Here is a 21351-nt window from a genome sequence, read left to right on the forward strand (position 1 = left end):
GAGCGGGAAGAGTCTCTCCACCTCTATCCATCCCATTCATCATCTTATACGTCTCAATGAGATCTCCCCTCATTCTTCTAAACTCTAACAAGTACAAGCCTAGTTTATTCAGCCTCTCCTCATAGCTCAAGCCCCTCAACTCCGGCATCAGCCTAGTAAACCTCCTCTGCACTCCCTCCAAGGCCAAAATATCCTTGCGTAAGTACGGCGCCCAAAACTGCACACAGTACTCCAGCTGCGGCCTCACCAATGCCCTATACAGCTGCAGCAAGACCTCCCTACTTTTATATTCAATCCCCCTCGCTATGAAGGCCAGCATCCCATTCGCCTTCCTGACCACCTGCTGCACCTGCAAGCTGGGTTTTTGCGACTCATGCACAAGGACCCCAAGGTCCCTCTGCACCGTCACCTGTTGCAGTTTTTTGCCATGTAAGTGATAGTCCTTCCTACCATTATTCCTACCAAAGTGGACCACCTTGCACTTGCCAACATTAAATTCCATTTGCCATTTCCTGGCCCATTCGCCCAGCCTATCTAGATCCTTCTGTAGACCCTCCACACCCTCCGCACAATTTGCCTTTCCTCCAATCTTGGTGTCAGCAAATTTCGACACCCTACACTCGGTTCCCTCCTCCAGATCATCTATATAAATGGTAAACAGCTGAGGCCCCAGCACCGACCCCTGAGGCACTCCACTAGTCACCAACCGCCAATCCGAATAGCACCCATTGACCCCCACTCTCTGCCTCCTATTTGACAACCAATCCTCTATCCACGCTAACACCCTACCCCCAACTCCCTGTCCCCTGACCTTCTGCAATAACCTCCTGTGAGGTACCTTGTCAAACGCCTTCTGAAAATCCAGAAAGACCACATCCACCGGCTCTCCTCTATCCACCGCCCTAGACACATCCTCATAGAACTCCAGTAAATTTGTTAGTGAGGTAGCCTCCACCACTTCAACGGGCAGAGAATTCCAGAGATTCACCGCCCTTTGAGTGAAGAAGTTCCTCTGATCTAAACTGCACCCCCCCCCTTATCTTGAGGCTGTGCCCTCTAGTCCTGCCATCCTTTCTAAGTGGGAAGAATCTCTCTACCTTGATCCTATCCATCCCCCTCATTATCTTATACGTCTCTATAAGATCCCCCCCTCATCCTTCTAAACTCCAACGAGTACAGACCCAGTCTATTTAATCTGTCTTCATAGTCCAACCCCCTCATCTCAGCCGAGTGAACCTCCTCTGCATTCCCTCCAAGGCCAAAATATCCTTGCGCAAGTGCGGCGACCAAAACTGCACACAGTACTCCAGCTGCGGCCTCACCAGTGCCCTGTACAGTTGCAGCAAATGGAGTATCTGGACGGGATTTTCCAACCACGCTCGCCCCCAAGGCCAGAAATTCCCTCCCGATGTCAAGGAATCTGTGCATGCTTTGCCAAATTTACTGTCCAGCCTGCTACAATTCATGTGGCAGGCGGGATGGGAAAATTCCCCCCTCTGCTGTTATAAGAAATCCTGGGGCACCACTTGAAGAGCCTTGAGAGCGGTCTGACCAATATTTATCCCTTAATGAACTGCAGTTAAACAGGGGATCTGGTCACAGTCAATAAAAATCTGGGATTAAGAATCTACTGATGACCACAATTGTCGATTGTCCGAAAAACCCATCTGGTTCACTAATGTCCTTCAGGGAAGGAAATCTGCCGTCCTTACCCAGTCTGGCTTACATGTGACTCCAGAACCAGAATGTGGTCGACTCTCGTCTGTCCTCGGGCAACTAGGGAAGGGCAATAAATGCTGACCAGCCAGCAACGCCCATGTCCCACGGACAAATAAAATATTTAAGTTTAGTTTAAAGTTTATTTATTTGTGTCACAAGTAGGCTTATGAAGTTACTGTGAAAATCCCCTAATTGCCATACTCCGCCGCCTGTCTGGGTATACTGAGGGAGAATTTAGCATGGCCAGTGTACCTAACCAGCACGTCTTTTGGACAGTGAGAGGAAGCCGGAGTACCCGGAGGAAACCCACGCAGACACGGGGAGAATGTGTCAAATCTGCACAGACAGTGACCCAAGCAAGGAATTGAACCCAGTGCTAACCACTGCGCCGCCCCATTTTGTCATATTGTCAAAGGTGCTATCCAAATGCAAGATTTAAAATTTTTTTCACGGGATATGGGCAACGCTGACCAGGCCAGTATTTATTAGCCATCCCCAATACCCTTCAGAAAGAAGGTGGTGTTGTTAGTGTTGCTGCAATGTGAATCTGTCCTCCCGTGTCTTTTGTGTGTGTGTGTGTGTGTGCATGCATATGTATTCGTGTGTGTGCATGCATGTGTGTGCATGTGTGTGTGTCTGTGTGCATGTGTGTGTGCACACTGCATGTGTGTGTGCGTGCATGCATGTGTCTGCGTGTGTTTGTGTGTGCGTGCGTGCGTGCATGTGTGTGTTTGTGCGCATGTGTTTGTGCATCATGTGTGTGCACATACGTGCGTGTGCATGCATGCATGCGCATGTCTGTGTACACGTGTGTGTGTGCACCCCTCATAGCTTTCAAATGAAAAGTTTGGGCAGATTATGTAATGAAGTTTCAGCAAGAGGTAAAGAGGTGGCTCAAACTGACAGAATTAATATACGTCAGTGAGAGTGTACAGCGAGGTGATGTTGTGTCAACTCTGTCAATGTATGTCTGACTGAGCAGACGGCCGTGTTTGTGATGGTGTCTTGCTGTTTTGTTCACTAATGCTGCAAGCTCAGTTGCCTGTCCTTTTTACTCAGTGAATTGGAAACGCAAGGGGCCCCCCTCTAAAGCTCTGTGAATGTTAGCACTCAGTGACAGGGCAGTGTGTGTGATGTCGAGACAGCCCTCCCAGCTTTACCCTTCACGTCTGGAGATGGGTAACGGTGGAGTCTGACCAATTAAAACTCTGTCACTACCAGCACAGGGGACGGCTACACCAGCCTCCCTCAGACTTTTTCAAGGGTTACCTTCCCAGCAGCACCATGTTTTAAAAAACTTATTCATGGGGCATGGGCGTCGCTGGCTGGGCCGCATTTATTGCCCATCCCTAGTTGCCCCAGGGCAATTGAGATTCGACCACATTGTTGTGGCTCTGGAGTCACATGTAGGCCAGACCAGGTAAGGACAGCAGACTTCCTTCCCTAAAGGACATTGGTGAACCAGATGGGTTTTTATGACAATCGATAACGATTTCATGGTCATCAGTTAGCACAGCGGTTAGCACTGCTGCCTCACAGCACCAGGGACTCAGGTTCAGTTCAGCCCCGGGTGCCTGTGTGGAGTTTGCATGTTCTCCCCATGTCTGCATGGGTTTCAATGAAGAAAGAAAGAAAATTGCAGCATACAGGAACAGGCCCTTCGGCCCTCCAAGCCTACACAGAACATGCTGCCCGACTGAGCTAAAATCCCCTGTCCTTCTGGGGACCATATCCTTCTATTCCCATCCTATTCATGTATTTGTCAAGAAGCCCCTTAAAATCATACCTGCTTCCACTACCTCCCCCAAGGAGCGAGTTCCAAGCACCCACCACCCTCTGTGTAAAAAATCTGCCTCGTACATCTGCTTTAAACCTTGCCCCTCGCACCTTAAACCCATGCCCCCTCGTAATTGACTCTTTCACCTTGGGAAAAAGCTTCTGACTATCCACTCTGTCCACGCCTGTCATAATTTTGTCGACTTCTATAAGGTCGTCCCTCAAGTTCCGTCATTCCAATGAGAACAAGCCAAGTTTTTCCAACTTCTCCTCATATCTAATGCCCTCCATACCAGGCAACATCCTGGTAAATCTTTTCTGTACCCTCTCCAAATCCTCCACTTCCTTCTGGTAGTGTGGTGACCAGAATTGAACACTATATTCCAAGTGCGGTCTAACTAAGGTTCTATAAAGCTGCAACATGACTTGCCAATTTTTAAACTCAGTACTCCGGCCAGTGAAGGCAAGCATGCCGTATGCCTTCTTGACTACCTCCTCTACCTGTGTTGCCATTTTTGATGACCTGTGTACTTGTACACCTAGATCCCTCTGCCTATCAATACTCTTAAGAGTTCTGCCATTTACTGTATATTTCCTATCTGTATTATACCTCCCAAAATGCATTACCTCACATTTGTCTGGATTAAATGCCATCTTCCATTTCTCCGCCCAAGTCTCCAACTGATATGTCCTGCTGTACCCTCTGATGGTCCTCATCACTATTCACAAATCCATCAACCTTTGTGTCATCCGCAAACTCACTAATCAAACCAGTTACATTTTCCTCCAAATCATTTATATATATTACAAATAGCAAAGGTCCCAGCACTGATCCCTGAGGAATGCCACCTGTCACAGCCCTCCATTCAGAAACGCACCCTTCCACTGCTACCCTCTGTCTTCTATGACGGAGTCAGTTCTGTACCAATTTTGCCAGCTCGCCTCTAATCCCATGCGACTTCACCTTCTGCACCAGTCTGCCATGAAGGACCTTGTCAAAGACCTTACTAAAGTCCATGTAAACAACATACACTGCCCTACCCTCATCAATCATCTTCGTCATGTCCTCGAAAAACTCGATCAAGTTGGTGAGGCACAACCTCTGCTTTACAACGCCATGTTGTCGCTCGCTAACACGTTCATTTATTTCCAAGTGGCAGTAAATCCTGTCTCGAAGAATCCTCTCCAGATAATTTCCCTACCACTGAATCATCGGAATTCAGAAGAATGAGGGGAGATCTTATAGAAATGCATAAGATTATGAAGGGAATAGATAAGATAGAAGCAGGGAAGTTGCTTCCACTGGCGAGTCAAACCAGAACTAGGAGGCATGGCCTCAAAATAAGGGGGAGCAGATTTAGAACTGAGTTGAGGAGGAACTTCTTCACACAAAGAGTTGTGAATCTGTGGAATTCTCTGCCCAGTTTGAGGCTACCTCATTGAATGTTTTTAAAGCAAGGATAGATACATTTTAGAACAGTAAAGCAATTAAGGATTATGGTGAGCGGGCGGGTAAGTGGAGCTGAGTCCACGAAAAGATCAGCCATGATCTTATTGAGTGGCGGAGCAGGCTCGAGGGGCCAGATGGCCTACTCCTGCTCCTAGTTCTTATGTTTTTATGAGCTAAGCTGGGTCCCTGATGCTGTCTAACCACTGTGCCACCGTCCCGCTCAACTGCAGCTACTTTGTAAAGGAGGGTCTCCGCCCCCACCACCAACTCGGGCAGTGAGTTCCCAGACGCCCGATCCCTGGAACCTTGTGTGTGGGTGAAGGAGGAGAAGGGAGCACTAGGACCAGGGGAGAGTTTCATGTAAAAGAAGGCGGGGTAAGAGTGCTGCAGAGTTTGTGCTGCCACAGCCTCTCAGTGTGGCCAATGCTGAACATTGAGACCCCTTCCAGCAGCCACAGGAGTTCCACTGCTGCTCACACCTCCCCACTGCCTGCAAGATATACCAGCCACTGATCAGAAAGCCTGCTTGTCAACGCTGCCTCTGCCTCCCTCTGACAGAACCATCCTCGTTCAACTCATTGAGCCTCGGGGAATTTTTCACCCACTTTCCATTTCTATGTGTAAGAGGACTGGGGCGGGAGGGGGAAGAGGGTAAAAAAAAAAGAGAGAGGGAGAGAGGAGGAGGAGAAGGGAGGCGATGGGGAAGCTGGCGATTTTCAGAGGCTGTTTGGCTGTGTGCTGTGGGGCTCTGGCGCTGACAGCCTGCCTCCCAGGGGTGACGGGGGGCTGCTTCAACAGAGAAAACCCCAAATGTTGCACAGGCAGGAGTAACGACTGTTGGGATCTCAGCAGGAGACGGGCGGTGTGTTACTGCGATGCTTACTGTCAGAAAACAGGAGACTGCTGCGAGGATTACCACACGGTGTGTCAGATATCTGGTAAGTTCCTGCTCCCACGTGTAATTGTAGCAAACTCCTAACTTGTGCTGACTCCCACTTGAGAGGCTGGGGACAGATTTGTACCAATGTTTCACTTTCTGCCTATCATTTACCGAGGGGAAAGGATTGGCATAGAAATTTCTGTTGCGATATTCTGTTTCTGGGGTGGAGAAGGACAGGTGTCTGTATGGATTTACAGATATGACCACACTTCCAATATTAATATAGACTTCGCTGTGGTCAAAGCGGCTTTTGGAGATTTTGTTTCAGTTTGAATCTTCGCTGAGAGGTTCCCTCTCTCCCATGGTGAAAGAAGGTGAGGTGTGACCTCTCCCCCATCCCCTTAAAACCCTGAATGGTTTTTGATGCAGAGAGACTGTTTCAGGAGGGAGAGGGTATGTGACAGCAAAGGGACAGTCTCCAATAGGGAATTCAGGAGAAACTTTATTAGCCAGAGAGTGGAGGCACTTGTTCCCAGAGGGGGAGTGTTTGAATCGGTGGAGTTATCACAAGGAGTGAGAAGCGGATAGAGGAATATTGCTGATTTGCAAAGGCTCCAGTGGTGGATAAACGCTAGTATGTAATGGCTGGGCCGAACGGCCTGACCCCTTCTCCGTATTAATATGAAATTGCCCAGGGTAGTCGCATTTGTAACTAGTCTGTGATCAGTAGTCATGATGGTTGAACCCCTTGTATATCCATCAAACTCTTCGCTTTCCTTCCACTTATATCTTCCTTTATATTCAGAGGGATGTGTTGGTGGGAAACTATTTAAAATGTAACTCCTGGGCTTTGTGTGTTGGACACTGGAGAAAGGACAGGACAGAGAAAATCAACCCAACACAAACTGGGCGAACCGCTGTTTTATTGGACATCCTGATACCAAGATTATATTCCCTAGTGTCACAGCTTGGTGTTGCTTGCTTGTATCGTTTGTCCAGTTAAATGTTAACAGCGGAATACCATGTGAAATAGACACAGAAATGCTGCACTCATTTTACAGGAAGAATGTTTGTGGGTCTTTTAAAAATATAAATTAACAGTTTATATAAATTACCAGTGTAACACATTACATTCCCTGTTGCTGTCAGACTTTTGAATGGGCCTGCCTTATATTAAACACGATCTTTCTTTACACTACCTGTAACTGTAACACTACATTCTGCACCTTCTCCCCCTGTGTACTCTATGTTTGGTATTCTTTCACTGTATAGTACGCAAAAAACAATACTTTTCACGGTATTATCAGTATATGGAGCAGCACAGTGGCACACTGCTTTGCATTGCTGCCTCAGCACCAGGGACCCAGGTTTGATTCCCGGCTTGGTTCGCTGTCTTGCACATTCTCCCCGTGTCTGCGTGGGTTTCCTCCGAATACTCTGGTTTCCTCCCACAGTCCAAAGATGTGCAGGTTAGATGGATTGGCCATGCTAAATTGCCCCTTAGTGTAAGGGGGACTGGCTAGGGTAAATGCATGGGGTTACGGGGATGGGGTCTGGGTGGGATTGTGGTTGGTGCAGACTTGATGGGCTAAATGGCCTCCTTTTGCACTGGAGGGATTCTATGATTCTATTCTATGGGGAGAGGGCCGGTGGGATTGTGGTTGGTGCAGATGTGATGGGCTGAATGGCTTCCTTCTGCACCTTTGGATCCTATGATCTATGTGACAATAATAAATCAATTGAGATCAGTTTAGGTGACAGCAGCTCCCTAAATTTAGCATAGCATGTCATATATATCCACATGGAGTTGTAAAGCACCATTCGGCCCATCGTAGTCATGCTACCCCCATACCATTGATAGAGCTGGATAGTTAGAGATATTGGATCAGGTTCACCTGCTCATTCCCTGCTCTGTATCTAAATCCACTTCGGGCAGAGGGGATGGGGGAGGATGGGTGAGCAGTTTCAATTGTAACTTTCAGATGGGAAATAGGATTCTCAGGGGGCTTGGGAGGGTCGATGCTGAGAGGTTGTTCCCCCTTGTGGGACAGTCTAGGACCAGAGGGCATTATCTCAGAGTAAAGGTGTCACCCCATTGGAGACAGAGATGAGGAGGAAATTTCTTCTGTCAGAGGGTAGTGAATTCTTAACTGCAGAATGCCTAATGGGCTGGGTTGTTAAGTATGTTTAAGGCTGAGATAGAGGGATTTTTAATCAGTAAGGGAATCAAGAAGGAACGATTCTCCCATAAAAATTCTAAATGTCAAATCTGTGTGAAAACTGGAGTAAATCACTAGTTTTTTTCAGTGGGATTTTCAGGATGGATCTCCCACACTCTGTGCACTGCAGAGTGCACTAGTGTGATTCATTTCAGAAATCAGTGGGCAGGATCTATTCCCGCCTGAGAGCATAGCCCTGAGCAGGCCACTGTGCATACCCTGTTCTGTCATAGTGGAGACCGATGTATGCGCAGTAGCCCCGCACTGCTGACATCTCAATCGCCAGCCATGCAACCTCCCCCACCCCGCCCACCCCCCAAAGGCACATTTGCTGACTGCCAAAACATATCCAGGCCAGCCTCAACCCCCACTCCCACCCCCCCCACCAACCCACTGGCCTGACTCGAACTGTCCCCCCTCCCTCCCGCAGCCCCGATCTCCCAATCCCCCTGCCCTGATCAACCCCCACTGGCAGCCCCAACTCCCCCGCAATGTCAATCCCACCCCCCCCCCCAGAGGCCCTTCCCCCATCAGATCCCACCCCCATTAGACCCTGCCTGATGCCTGGCGGGCTGTGCAAAATGCCCCTAGGCGTTGGCACTTTGTCCCTCAGGCAGTGTCGGGGGCCCAGGCTGGCCCTGTCAAGGGGGCAGCAATGTCGAGGGGCACCCTCCCAGCACCTGACCCTTTGAGGGGGGATTGGATTCATTCCAGCGAGGACAGGCCGTCAGCTCCCCGCAAGTGGGGAGCTGCTGTAAACACCGCTGGAGTGAAACACTCCTGGCTGAGGGGGTGGGGGTGGTGCGGGGGTGGGGGTGGTGCGGGCATAGGCTAGTGGGCCTGGAGACTTCAGATTTAACTTCAGGCTTGAATTTCAAATTGCAGTAAAATGATCTTCTAAATAAATTATGCAGCTCCACACTGATTTCTGGCACAGAGCTGACGGCACAGGAATTCCAACCCTCTGGAGACTGGCAGAAGCTGTAGCACACAGCGGAGTGCCCACAAACCAGCCTCCGCTCAAATCTCCTGGCCCAGTATACTACAGAAATGGCACAGCGAGATGGGAGAATCGCCCCCATAGAGTTTTACAGCAAAGAAAGTGGCCCTTCAGCCCATCATGTCTGTGCTGGCCATCAAGCACCTATCCATTCGAGTCCCATCTTCCAGGACTTGGCCTTGTACACTGTGGTGTTTCAAGGTGATTTTGGTGGAAAATCCCAGCCCAAGTTTATATCCTGTCATTAGTGAGCCTCTACAACTTAAACCTTGGTGTCACGGCTTCCCAGTGTGGCATCTTATTAAATACCTTCTGGAAATCTAAGTACAGTGTATCTACCAGCTCCCTTTCATCCACAGCGCATGTTATTCGTGGGGCTAAGGCGGGAAAGTGGAGTTGGGGATTATCACATCGGATCACTCATGATCTCATTGAGTGGCTGAGCATGTTCGATGGGCTGAATGGCCTACATCTACTCCCAGGTCTTATGGATGCAGCAGTGAAAGGGATGAATTCAAGGCTGGTAGCTCAGATTAATTGGGGAACTGATTGAAAACATATCTGAAACACAAACGGGAAATGCTGGAAAATCTCAGCAAGTCTGACAGCATCTGTGGAGAGAGAAACAGAGCTAACGTCGCAAGTCTGGAGTCAGAGCTCTGACAAAAGGCCATCCAGACTCGAAACGTTGTCCCTATTCTCTCCCCACTGATGTCAGACCCGCCGAGATTTTCCAACATTTTGTTTCAGATTCCAGCATCTGCAGTACTTTATTTTTATCTCTGTGTTTGCACAATGTTCTCAAAACTCAAATCTGTTCTGTGAACCAGTACTTTCAATTGTGGCCTTAAAACAGTGCGAGCGAGAGATCAGAGACTGTAATGTTAATAACTGTGCTGTGCAATGAGACTGAGAGCTAGTTTCTACAATAGGGTGAAATCGATCTGAACCCATCTCTTTCTTCAGTGAAAGATCGTCAGGTATATCTGCAGGGGAAAGAATTAAAGTAAAAGTTTATTTATTACTGTCACAAGTAAGGCTTACATTAACACTGCAATGAAGTTACTGTGAAATTTCCCCAATCGCCACACTTGGGCGCCTGTTTGGGTCAATGCACCAGTCAAATGCTGAGAGCTCGGGGAGCTCAAAATAATGCGTGGTATTGTCTTAATTAACCTCAACAAGGTAGTGATCTATTTCTATTAAAATTGCCTCCTTAAGGAGGCGGCACAGTGGTTAGCACTGCTACCTCACAGTGCCAGGGACCCGGGTTTGATTCCCGCTTGGCTCACTATCTGTGTGGAATTTGCATGTTCTCCCTGTGTCTGCATAGGTTTCCTCCAGGTGCTCCGGTTTCCTCCAAAGGTATGCAGCTTAGGTGGATTTGCCATATTAAATTGTCCCTTAGTGTCTGGAGGGACTAGTTAAGGTGAATATTGTGTGGGTTACAGGGATAGGGACTGGGTGGGATTGTGGTCAGTGCAGGGTAGATGGGCCGATGGCCTCCTTCTGTACTGTATGGATTCTATGAAGTGTAATATTTAATAGGAAAAGATGTCCAGGAGCTAAATACTGCGGATGCTGGAATCTGAAACCAAAAGAGAAAATGCTGGAAAATCTCAGCAGGTCTAACATCACCTGTAAGGAGAGAAAAGAGCTGACGTTTCGAATCCAGATGACCCTTTATCAAAGCTAAAAGACACAGAAAGTGGGAGATATTTATACTGACGGGGGAGGGAATGAAAGATGAGTCATAGCCACAAAAACAAGGGGAAAGTCTAAGAGATGCGAATGCAGAGATTTTCTGTGTCCATCAATGTGGCTGTGGTAACAGTCCTCCCTCTCCACTCCCCAGGAGAGCCCCGGGAGTATGACCCGACTAACATCCCTATGTCAGTATCCCTGACCCTCTCAGGGTGCAGCGGTGGGATTCTGGGACTTTGTGGCAATGTTTTCGGAGTGCCAGAATCAATGTCCACACACGGTGAGAGTGAGCATGGTAGGGTAAGCTGATAGAATGAACAGAGAGATGTGAGGGACCCATTGCGGAGGACGCACATCAGGAGAATGACTTCACTCAGAGTGTTTGTGAATTCTCCACCTCAGAGGGTTGTGGAAGTTCCATTCTTAGGTACATTTAAGGCTGGGATTTTTGGTCTCCAGGGAATAAGTGAGCGGGTGGGAAAATAGAGTTGAAACTCAAAATCAGCACAGTAGCACAATGGTTAGCACTGCTGCCTCACAATGCCAGGGAGCTAGGTTCAGTTCTGGCCTCAGATCACTGTATGGATATTGCAAGTTCTCGCCGTGTCTGTGTGGGTTTCCTCCGGGCGATCCGGTTTCCTCTCACACTCCAAAGGTTGTGCAGGTTAGGCGTGATAAATTGCCCCTTAGTCAAGGGTCTTAGCAAACTAAATACATGGGGTTACAGGGTGGGATTGTTGTTGGTCCAGGCTCTTTCCTCTCTCAGGTACTGACATCAGGATCTCAGGCCAACAGTCAGTGAGAACGGATCCAACTTTCTGGGACCTGGGCGGCACGATGGCACAGTGCTTAACACAGCTGCCTCACAGCACCAGAGACTGGGTTTGACTCTTGGCTTGGGTCACTGGCTGTGTGGAGTTTGCACGTTCTCCCTGTGTGTGCATGGGTTTTCTCCGGGTGCTCCAGTTTCCTCCCACAGTCTGAAAGACGTGCGGGTTAGGTGGAGTGACCTGAGCAGGTAGTGGAGTGTGGTGACTCGGGGAATTTCACAGTAACTTCATTGCAGGGTTAATGGAAGCTTTACTTGTGACTAATAAATAAGCCTTAAAACTTTAATTTTAGACTTGCAGCTGACTCAAAACATCCTTACAGTGTAGAAAGAGGCCATTCTTCCATTGAACCTGCACCAGCTCTCCAAAAGAGCATCTTACCGGCTCACCAACACCCCAACAAACCCTCTGCCTTATCCCCATAACCCCATGCATTTTACTGTGGCCGATCCACCTAACCTGCACATCTTTGGAGTGTGGAAGAAACTGGAGCACCCGGAGGAAACCCACGCAGACATGGGGAGAATGTGCAAACTTCACACAGACAGTGACCCAAGCTGGGAATCGAGCCTGAGTCCATGGTACTGTGAGGCAACAGTGCTAACCACTGTGCCACCCCAAAGAATGATACTTTGCGAGTAGTTAAGGGATCCTGTATATGCGTAGTCCTGTTTTCTTCAGTCTATACAAAGACTTCATTTTAACATATATCTGCCTATGCGCAATTACGTTGAAATGTTAGACTGTGTGTTAACCAACTGTGCTAAGCTGAACAATTTTAGCTAACTTGGATGCATGTAGAATCAGAAAGCATGATGGGTTAGCTCAAAAATTGACTGCATTCCTGACGGGTACACAATGCAGGCAAACAAGTTTCTCATAACAGCAGCTACAAGGATTATTTTTCTAGACGGGGACATCCTGTGAAAAACACTTCCAATAATGAGATAAAGGTTGAAATATATTTTATATTTTAGCTTGTTTCAAAATCCAGATCAAGTTGAGTTTCAGTTCAATTTTTTGATTAGAGAGCCTCGCTGAGAAGCCACTCTCCAAGTTTGCTTTCTTTTTGCTTCTGTCATGTTCATTTTTTTAAGTTCTGTTCAGTAAAACCATTTTAAAACTCGTGCTGTCCCCTCGTCTCTTCAAACGAATGAATGGACCCAACAGTCGTGTTTCGGAGATTAATCTTCAATTGCTGGAAATTCCAGGGCAATCCCAGCGTGTTGGCCACACTACTTGGGAGTTAAACGACACTTGTTCTCAGGTTGTGGATGAAGCTGCATTTATTGCCTGTCCCAAGTGTGCCCTGAGAAGTTGCCAATGTCTTCCCTTGAACCACTGCTGTCCATGAGGCGACAGTGAACCTCACAATTGTGCCTCAGTCATAGTGAAGGAGTGGCAATGCCTGTCCTAATTAGGATTCCATGCGATTCGGAAGAGAACTTGAAGGTGAATGTCATTTCCATGTCCCAGTGATGGAGGAGACAGTCCCCATGGAAACCAATAACTCTTAAAAAGAAATTTGAACTTCCAGTAGCTGACAGAATGACAAAAGATGCCACTTTATAATGCTTACTGTAGCAAAAGACCATATGCTGTAGTAACTATTTTCTTTTTGTGCAAAAAAACAAAGAATAAAGAAAATTACAGCCCAGGAACAGGCCCTTCGGCCCTCCAAGCCTGTACCGACCGTGCTGCCCAACTTAACTCAAACCCCCTCCCTTTCTGGGGACCATATCCCTCTATTCCCATCCTATTCATGTATTTGTCACGATGCTCCTTACAAGTCACTATCGCATCTGCTTCCGCTACCTCCCCCAGCAGCGAGTCCGAGGCACCCACTACCCTCTGTGTAAAAAATCTGCCTTGTACATCTCCTTTAAAACTTGCCCCTCGCACGTTAAATCTATGCCCCCTTGTAATTGACTCTTCCACCTTGGGAAAAATCTTCTGACTATCCACTCTGTCCATGCCTCTCATAATCTTGTAGACTTCTATCAGGCCACCTCTCAACCTCTGTCATTATAGTGAGTACAAAGCAAGTTTCTCCAACCTCTCTACATAACTAATGCCCTCCATACCAGTCAACATTTTGGTAAATCTTTTCTGTTTCTTCTCCAAAGCCTCCACATCTTTCTGGTAGTGTAGTGACCAGAATTGAGCACTATATTCCAAGTAAAAAGTATAAGCTGTAGGCACGTTATACTCTGAACTATTAAAGAAACATTCCCCTCTTATACTTATCACCCATTGCACTCTCCACTGAATTATAGTCCTTTTAACAGTCTACAGTAGCTTCCAGTGGCTTCACATTTCTCTGTATCATCAATAAGGACTTTGACTGACTGCTAGGACTTGAGTGATTGCAGAGTTTCCTCAATCCACTACCTGAAGCAAAGCCTGTCACAGTAACTCTTCCCTTCTGGCTGTGCCTGGACAAATCTCCCAGATTCCTTGGATATCTGTGGGATGCATCTCTTTGACTGGGAAGAATCTTCCTCCTGCATCCCACTGTGGTAGATCGTAAAACCAAGCAGCCTCCTCTGTGTTGACCGTACAGAACTGCTGTCTGTTATATTCATTGATTTGTAAGGAAGTCTGTAACCTGATCTCAAAAATTGCTTTCTTTCAACTCTTTCCCATGTCAACAAGAAACTCATTAGCCTTGCATCCATGTTGAAATGTGGATTTGTTATTCTTGATCGTGCTGCCCAACTTAACTCAAACCCCCTACCCTTCTGGGGACCATATCCCTGCAGTTTGTAAGTTTGCACTTTGTAAGTTTACAGCACAACCATTTACAACCTGATATCTTAACATCTTCCTGGCACTCTGGGCGACATTGGAATATGCCTGTTGTGATTTTGGAAACTGCTGCCATTGTCTCCAGCCGTGAACATCTTACACTTTTGCCCTAGTAACACAATCTGGACCTCCCTTTGGTCTCTATCTGCCCTAGGCCTGTTGTGAAGCAGGCTTCACAAAGGCCACATGACAAAGAACAGTACAGCACCCAAATAGGCCCTTCAGCCCACCTAGCCTGCACAGATGCATGAGACCTTTCTAAACTAAAGACCTTTACCCTCTATGTGGTCCATATCTCTCTATTCATTGCCTGTTCATGTATCGGTCAAGATGCCTCTTAAATGTTGCCCTTGTATCTGCTTCTACCACCTTCTCTGGCAGTGCATTCCAGAAACTTACCACCCATTGTGTAAAAAAAATTCTTTTGTTCATTTGTGGGACGTGGGTGTCACTGGCTGACCAGCATTCATTGCCCATCCGCGGTTGCCCTTTGAGTTGAGAGTCAACCACATTGCTGTGGCCCTGGAGTCACATGTAGGCAGGCCAGGTAAGGAAGCCAGACTTCTTTCCCTGAAGGGCACTAGTGAACCAGATGGGTTTTTCTGACAATTGACAATGGTTTCATGGTCATCAGTAGATTCTCAACTCCAGATTTTTTTTATTGAATTCAAATTCCACCATCTGCTGTGGAGGGATTTGAACCCGGGTCTCCGGAACATAAACTAAGGGCCTGATTTTACCATTGCAGGCGCGAATTTGGGCATGAGGCCATTAACACGATCCACGCCTGTGTCTGCGTAGATGCCCACTTTACCAAGGCCCAATCCAAATCCTGCCCGAAACGGGCGCAACAGTGATTTAAATGCATTTGCGTAAACTTATATTGAATTAGTGGGCTGCCCGCCCAACTTTACCCGCATTTCCCCCTTTACCATCACGTTCACCCGTCCAGATTCAGCGCGAAACAGACCTGCTTGGCAAAGGTCTATTTCGGGTGCTCCAGCTGCCGAAGAAATAACTTCAGAGCTTCCAGCGGTGGGGAAGGAGGGAGAGGGAGGCAGGTCAAATCATCCTCTAGTTTGGGAGGGGGGAGTGGAAGGAGGCCAGATCGTTGTCTGTTGGGGGGTATGGGGGGTGGGAGGAAGGCAGAGGGACACCAGATCGCTCTCTGGTTGGTGGGGAGGGAGGCCCGATCATTATCTGGTGGGGGGTGGTTGGGGACTGCTGCCACTCTGCGGGCAATTTTTGGGAGGTGGGCTGCGGGGGGGAGGTGAAGGGGGACGGGGGGGGGCACGATCGGTCTGGGTAGTGGGATGGGGGGGGTGGCTGGTTAAGAGGGACAGTTATGTTGTGGGGGTGGGGCGATATCTGTGGGGGCCGTCGCTCCCACTTCTTGATCCTGGGCCGCTTTATCCACTTCTTGTGGCCCGGGAGCGATGTGACAGGGGCGCGTTTATCTATTTTTTTTCCCTCACTGCACATACGCAGTTCAAAGCTCTGATTGGGAGTGATTCGGGCGCGATAAGCCCTGCCCACAGCTGAATTCAGACTCGCAATTTATTTTTCAGGCTGAGTGCGTATGGGAGCGCCTGAGAGCAGATTTGCAAGTCGGATCTGAATTGCACCCAGATTCAGTGCTTAAAATCAGGCCCTAGTCTGGCAATAATACCACTAGGCTGTTGCCTCCCACTTGCCTCGCGCCTCTCCTTTAAACTTTCCTCCTTTTACCTTAAATATATATCCCCTACTAACTGACATTTCTGCCCTGGGAAAAAGACTCCAACTATCCATTCTGTCCATGCCTCTCATCATTTGGTAAATTTCTATCAGGTTGCCCTTCCATTTTCCTTATATTAAAGATGGTTCCAAAACTTTAGAATTATTAACTGTAACAGGAAGGAGCTGCTGTTGAAGGATTTTTGAGCGGCTGCTGCAGTGCATCCTGTAGATTAACAGATTGTAAATCCATAGCACATTTAATACAGTAATATCTCTGAGAGAGGGCCGAGGGGATTGACTGGAATAGAACCAGGATATAGAACATCACTCACATGGAGAGACTGGACAAGTGTAGAGAAGAGCGATGGCAAATTTTATACACATCTTCAAAATCATGATCGACTGTGATAGAGAAGGGAAAACCTTGACCAGTGACAGAAAGGGGGTGGCACGGTGGCATAATGGTTACCACTGCTGCCTCATAGCACCAAGGTCCTGGGTTCTGTTCCCAGCTTGGGTCACTGCCTGTGCAGAGTCTGCATGTTCTCTCTGTGTCTGTGCGGGTTTCGTCCAGGTGCTCTGGTTTTCTCTCATAATCCAAAGATGTGCTGGTTAGGTGGATTGGCCATGATAAATTCTCCCTCAGTGTACCCGAACAGGTGCCAGAGTGTGGTGTACTTGGGGATTTTCACAGTAAATTCATTGCTGTGTTAATATAATAATAAATAAATTTTTCAGGTCAAAAACTAAAGATCAGAGCTTTTTAGTCATAGGAAAAGCAACCAGACATCAGATGAGGAGAATTTATTTCGTGCAGCAAGGTGTTTGGTTCTGGAATATTCTGTGTGAAAGGCTGATGGAACAGATTCAATTGTAACTTTCAAAAGGGACCTGGATAGATACTTGAAGGGGAAACATTTGAACAGTAGCGGGAGAAGGAGGAGGGGAGTGGGCTTAATTAAAAACCTCTTTCAGGTAGTCAGAAGAGTCATAACGGGCTGAATGGCCTCACTCGGAGCTGTTTCACCCGATGACTCTAGAACCATTACAGAGTATTTCACAGGAGTGTTATCAGGTATAATACTGACACTGCACAACACAAGGAGACATCAGGACAGCCAACCAAACTCTTTGTCAAAGAGGTGGATGGTAAGGAGCTTCACCAGGAGGAGAGAGATGGAGAAGGTTCAGAAAGGGATAATGTACATATTATATTCACAGTGTGCTAGTTACAGGAGGGATTTATTATGTCCCGTTTTAGAGGTTCCAGTTGAATAGCTTGCCCTCAGCAGAACAATATCGAGCTTCCTGAGTATTAACTGCAATCTCAGCCACCCAGGCGAGTGATGAGTGCACCAACACACTCTCGACTCATCTTGTGGGAGAGGTTTGTCAGTGAGTCACTTATTGGCATGCAGTGTGTTCACCCTCTGCCCTGCTCTACATGCCAACCAGCTCTGAGCCCTGGTGTCCATGCCAACCAGCTCTGACTCCTGGTATCCATGCCAACCAGCTCTGACCCCTGGTGCCCATGCTAACTAGCTGTAACCTGTGGTATCCGTGCTAACCAACACTGACCCTTGGTGTCTGTGCTAACTAGCTCTGACCCCTGGTGTTTGTGCTAACTAGCTCTGACCCCTGGTGTCCATGATAACCAGCTCTGACCCCTGGTGTCCGTGCTAACTAGCTCTGACCCCTGGTGTCTGTGCTAACTAGCTGTAACCCCTGGTGTCCATGCTAACCAGCTCTGACCCCTGGTGTTTGTGCTAACCAGCTCTGACCCCTGGTGTTTGTGCTAATTAGCTGTAATCCCTGGTGTCTGTGCTAACCAGTTCTGACCCCTGGTGTCTGTGCTAACCGGCTCTGACCTCTGGTGTCTTTGCTAACTAGCTGTAACCCCTGGTGTCCATGCTAACCAGCTCTGACCCCTGGTGTCTGTGCTAACCAGCTCTGACCCCTGGTGTTTGTGCTAACTAGCTCTGACCTCTGGTGTCTTTGCTAACTAGCTGCAATCCCTGGTGTCCATGCTAACCAGCTCTGACCCCTGGTGTTTGTGCTAACCAGCTCTGACCCCTGGTGTTTGTGCTAATTAGCTGTAATCCCTGGTGTCTGTGCTAACCAGCTCTGACCCCTGGTGTCTGTGCCAACCAGCTCTGATTGTTGGTGGCCAATTGAACTCAGTGCCTCTTGTCGCTGCTGATTGCACAGTTGTGCTGAGCCCGGATATTGGGTTTTATAAGATCTGGTTGGTCATGATGCACGCTGCAGTTGAACAGCCTGCTCACACTAACCGTCTGGGCTCTGATGTGGTTTGGCTGACTGTGTTAGCCGTAACTCTGCATCCAAGTATGAGTTAGCACCTTCAGGAGAATGGGGTGGGGGAGTCGGGGGGAAACTGTGGTGGAAAATGAGGAGTGTCCCTCCCACGACTGAGTCCTTTTCCCCTGCCTTGTTGCCACAGCAGCATGAGGAGGATGTGTAACAGCACTACTTCCTCCCTCCTATTGCTGCTACAACACTGAATGATTTGTTGCACTATAATTGGGACATTAGTGGCCACAGCATCAAAGTGTGGAACAGGTCCAATTAGGATTTTATAGCCCGTACTGTTTCAATTATGTCAACGCGAGTGAATAGAAATTTGGAATTCCGTAAAAGAAATATTATTTGTACACCTGCGGCGTTCACTCCCCTTTTAATCTATAACTTCAGCTGTGAATTCTTGTTAAGTGAATTCCTTTTGGGCCTGGCATCATCTTTCTGCATTGCATTGTGTGCAGTCAACCTTCTCATAACTGCTGTTACAGAAACTCAGAACGTAGGAAGAGGGAGGGGGGCCATTCAGCCCCTCAAACAGATTTACCATTCACTGAGCTCATGCATTAACTGTGCCCAAACTCCCCACCTCTGTCCCATATCCCTTAACACCTTTGGTTAACAAAAAGCTATTCGTTTCAGATTTAAAATTAACGGTTGATGTAGTGTCAGTTACTGTTTGGGGATGAGAATTCTAACCTGGGGTGGCATAATGGCACAGTGGTGAGCACTGCTGCCTCACAGTGCCAGGGACCCGGGTTCGATTCCTGGCTTGGATCACTTGTCTGTGTTGAGTTTGCACGTTCTCCCCATGTCTGCGTGGGTTTCCTCCAGGTGCTTTGAAATCCGAAAAACATAGGTGCATTGGCCATGTTAAATTCTCCCTCCGTGTACCCAAATCGGGGCCGGACTCTGGTGACTAAGGGATTTTCACAGTAACTTCATTGCAGTGTTAACGTAAGCCTACTTATGACATTAATAAATAAACTAAACTGAACCTTCGAGCACGATACGTTAACTATATTCTTAAGTAAACTTTGTTTGATAAAAGGTCCCTAGTGAGTGTTTTGAATCATGGCTCATGCTTACCCTCGCCAAATTCAGTGTAAAAATCTTATGATCCAGGCAGGCTTCGTAAAACACTTTGGAGTTTCTAACCTGAACCATAGCAGCAGTGAAGAAAAAATCTACTTGTAATGGGGGTGAAAAGGATTGATTGATAGTTACGATTAATCCAATTAAAATACAACCAGAACATTCCGGAAATACTCGTCAAGTCAAGAAATTTGTGTGGAGCATACGCACCAATATGGATTATGAGGACCGAATTGCCTATTTTTGGTTATTCTTTCAGGGGACATGGATATCACTGGCAAAATCAGCATTTGTTATCCTTGAACTGAGTGGCCATTTCACAGAGACATTTAAGAATCAACCACCTTGCTGTGGCTCTGGTGTCACATTTAGGCCAGACCAGGTAAGGTCTGGAAATGCAGATTTCCTTCCCCAAAGGACATTAGTGAACCAGATGGGTTCCTTTTTATAATAATCGATGACAGCTTCATTACATGGTGGCACAGTGATTAGCACTGCTGCCTCACAGTGCCATGGACCCGGGTTTGATTCCCGGCTTGGGTCACTTTCTGTGCGGAGCACGTTCTCCCCATGTCTGTATGGTTTTCCCCCAGTGCTCTGGTTTCCTCCCACAGTCTGAAAGACGTGCTGGTTAGGGTGCATTGGCCATGCTAAAATCTCCCTCAGTGTACCCGAACAGGCACCAGAGTGTGGCAACTATGGGATTTTCATAGTAACTTCATTGCAGTGTTAATGCAAGCCTACTTGTGACACTAATAAATAAACTTTAAACTAAACTAAAACTGGCTTTAGTTCCAGATTTGGATAAATTGAGTTTAAGTTCTACCTGCTGCTGGGGTGGGATTTGAACCCTTGTCTCCAGAGTATTAGCCTGGGTCTCTGGAATAGTCTGGAATTCCCTCCCTTATGGCATTATGGGTCAACCCACAGCTCGTGGACTGCAGCGATTCAAGAAGGCAGCTCGTCACCACCTTTTCAAGGACAAGGGATGGGCAATAAATGCTGGCCAGCCAGCGATGCCCATATCCCACAAATTAATATGAAAAAAAAGCCTGTGCTGCCCTATTGCTTGCAACATGAAAATATTTCACGGTGGCATGGTGGTTAACACTGCTGCCTCACAGTGCCAGGGACCCGGATTCGATTCCTGGCTTAGGTCACTGTCTGTGCACAGCTCTGCACATTCTCCCCGTGTCTGCGTGAGTTTCTACCAGGAGCTCTGGTTCCCTCCCAGACTCCAAAGTTGAGCGGGTTGGGTGGATTGGCCATGCTGAATTGCCCCTTAGTGTCAGGAGGACCAGCTAGGGAAAATGCATGGGGTCATGGGGATTGGGCCTGGGTGGGATTGTGGTCGGTGCAGACTCGATGGGCCAAATGCACTGTAGGATTCTATGACTCTATAAGAATTACAGGCAAACCTGTCTGTTTTTTAAGCTGTTCTCTCTCAATCAGTTTCATTGGCTGTTGAGTTGTGAATGAGAGCAGTACAGTGATGTTTGACTGTTTGTACACCCCAGCTGTCACACGAAGACACTTGCCTGGGAGACAAGATCAGACATAGAATTGTCCCAAAAACGTCTGTTTGCTTGAGTTCTGTCATTCCAATTTCCGTTTGACAGTGGAGGTCCTCTTTGAAAAAAAAAACTCTTGTCAATTCTTAGAAAGGCTGGTTGTTAAAGTGTACCAGAAATCCTGTCGTTAACTGGGTGGTTTCACAATGTGTTACACATGTGGGAGAGAGGAAGTTTCAAAGAAAGTTATGAGTTTAACATGGAACTGACCCCTTCGAAACATGTCATCAAATCTGTAATTCCTGGTGATGTGAGCAACATCTG

General features: G+C 47.6%; 1 protein-coding gene across 1 annotated transcript in view; it reads left to right on the plus strand.

The window, feature by feature from the left end:
- The first annotated feature begins 5634 nt into the window (after positions 1-5634).
- The window catches only part of LOC145356051 (somatomedin-B and thrombospondin type-1 domain-containing protein), a 145235-nt gene continuing 129518 nt past the window's right edge, over positions 5635-21351 (plus strand). Inside the window, exon 1 of the mRNA XM_080208645.1 lies at positions 5635-5883. Within this exon, the coding sequence (XP_080064771.1) occupies positions 5643-5883 (241 nt within the window). The 5' untranslated portion in view covers positions 5635-5642. The remainder of the gene's footprint in view (positions 5884-21351) is intronic.

Source organism: Carcharhinus amblyrhynchos, chromosome 20 (assembly GCF_965287045.1).
Source record: "Carcharhinus amblyrhynchos chromosome 20, sCarAmb.v2.hapA, whole genome shotgun sequence".
NCBI lineage: Eukaryota > Metazoa > Chordata > Chondrichthyes > Carcharhiniformes > Carcharhinidae > Carcharhinus > Carcharhinus amblyrhynchos.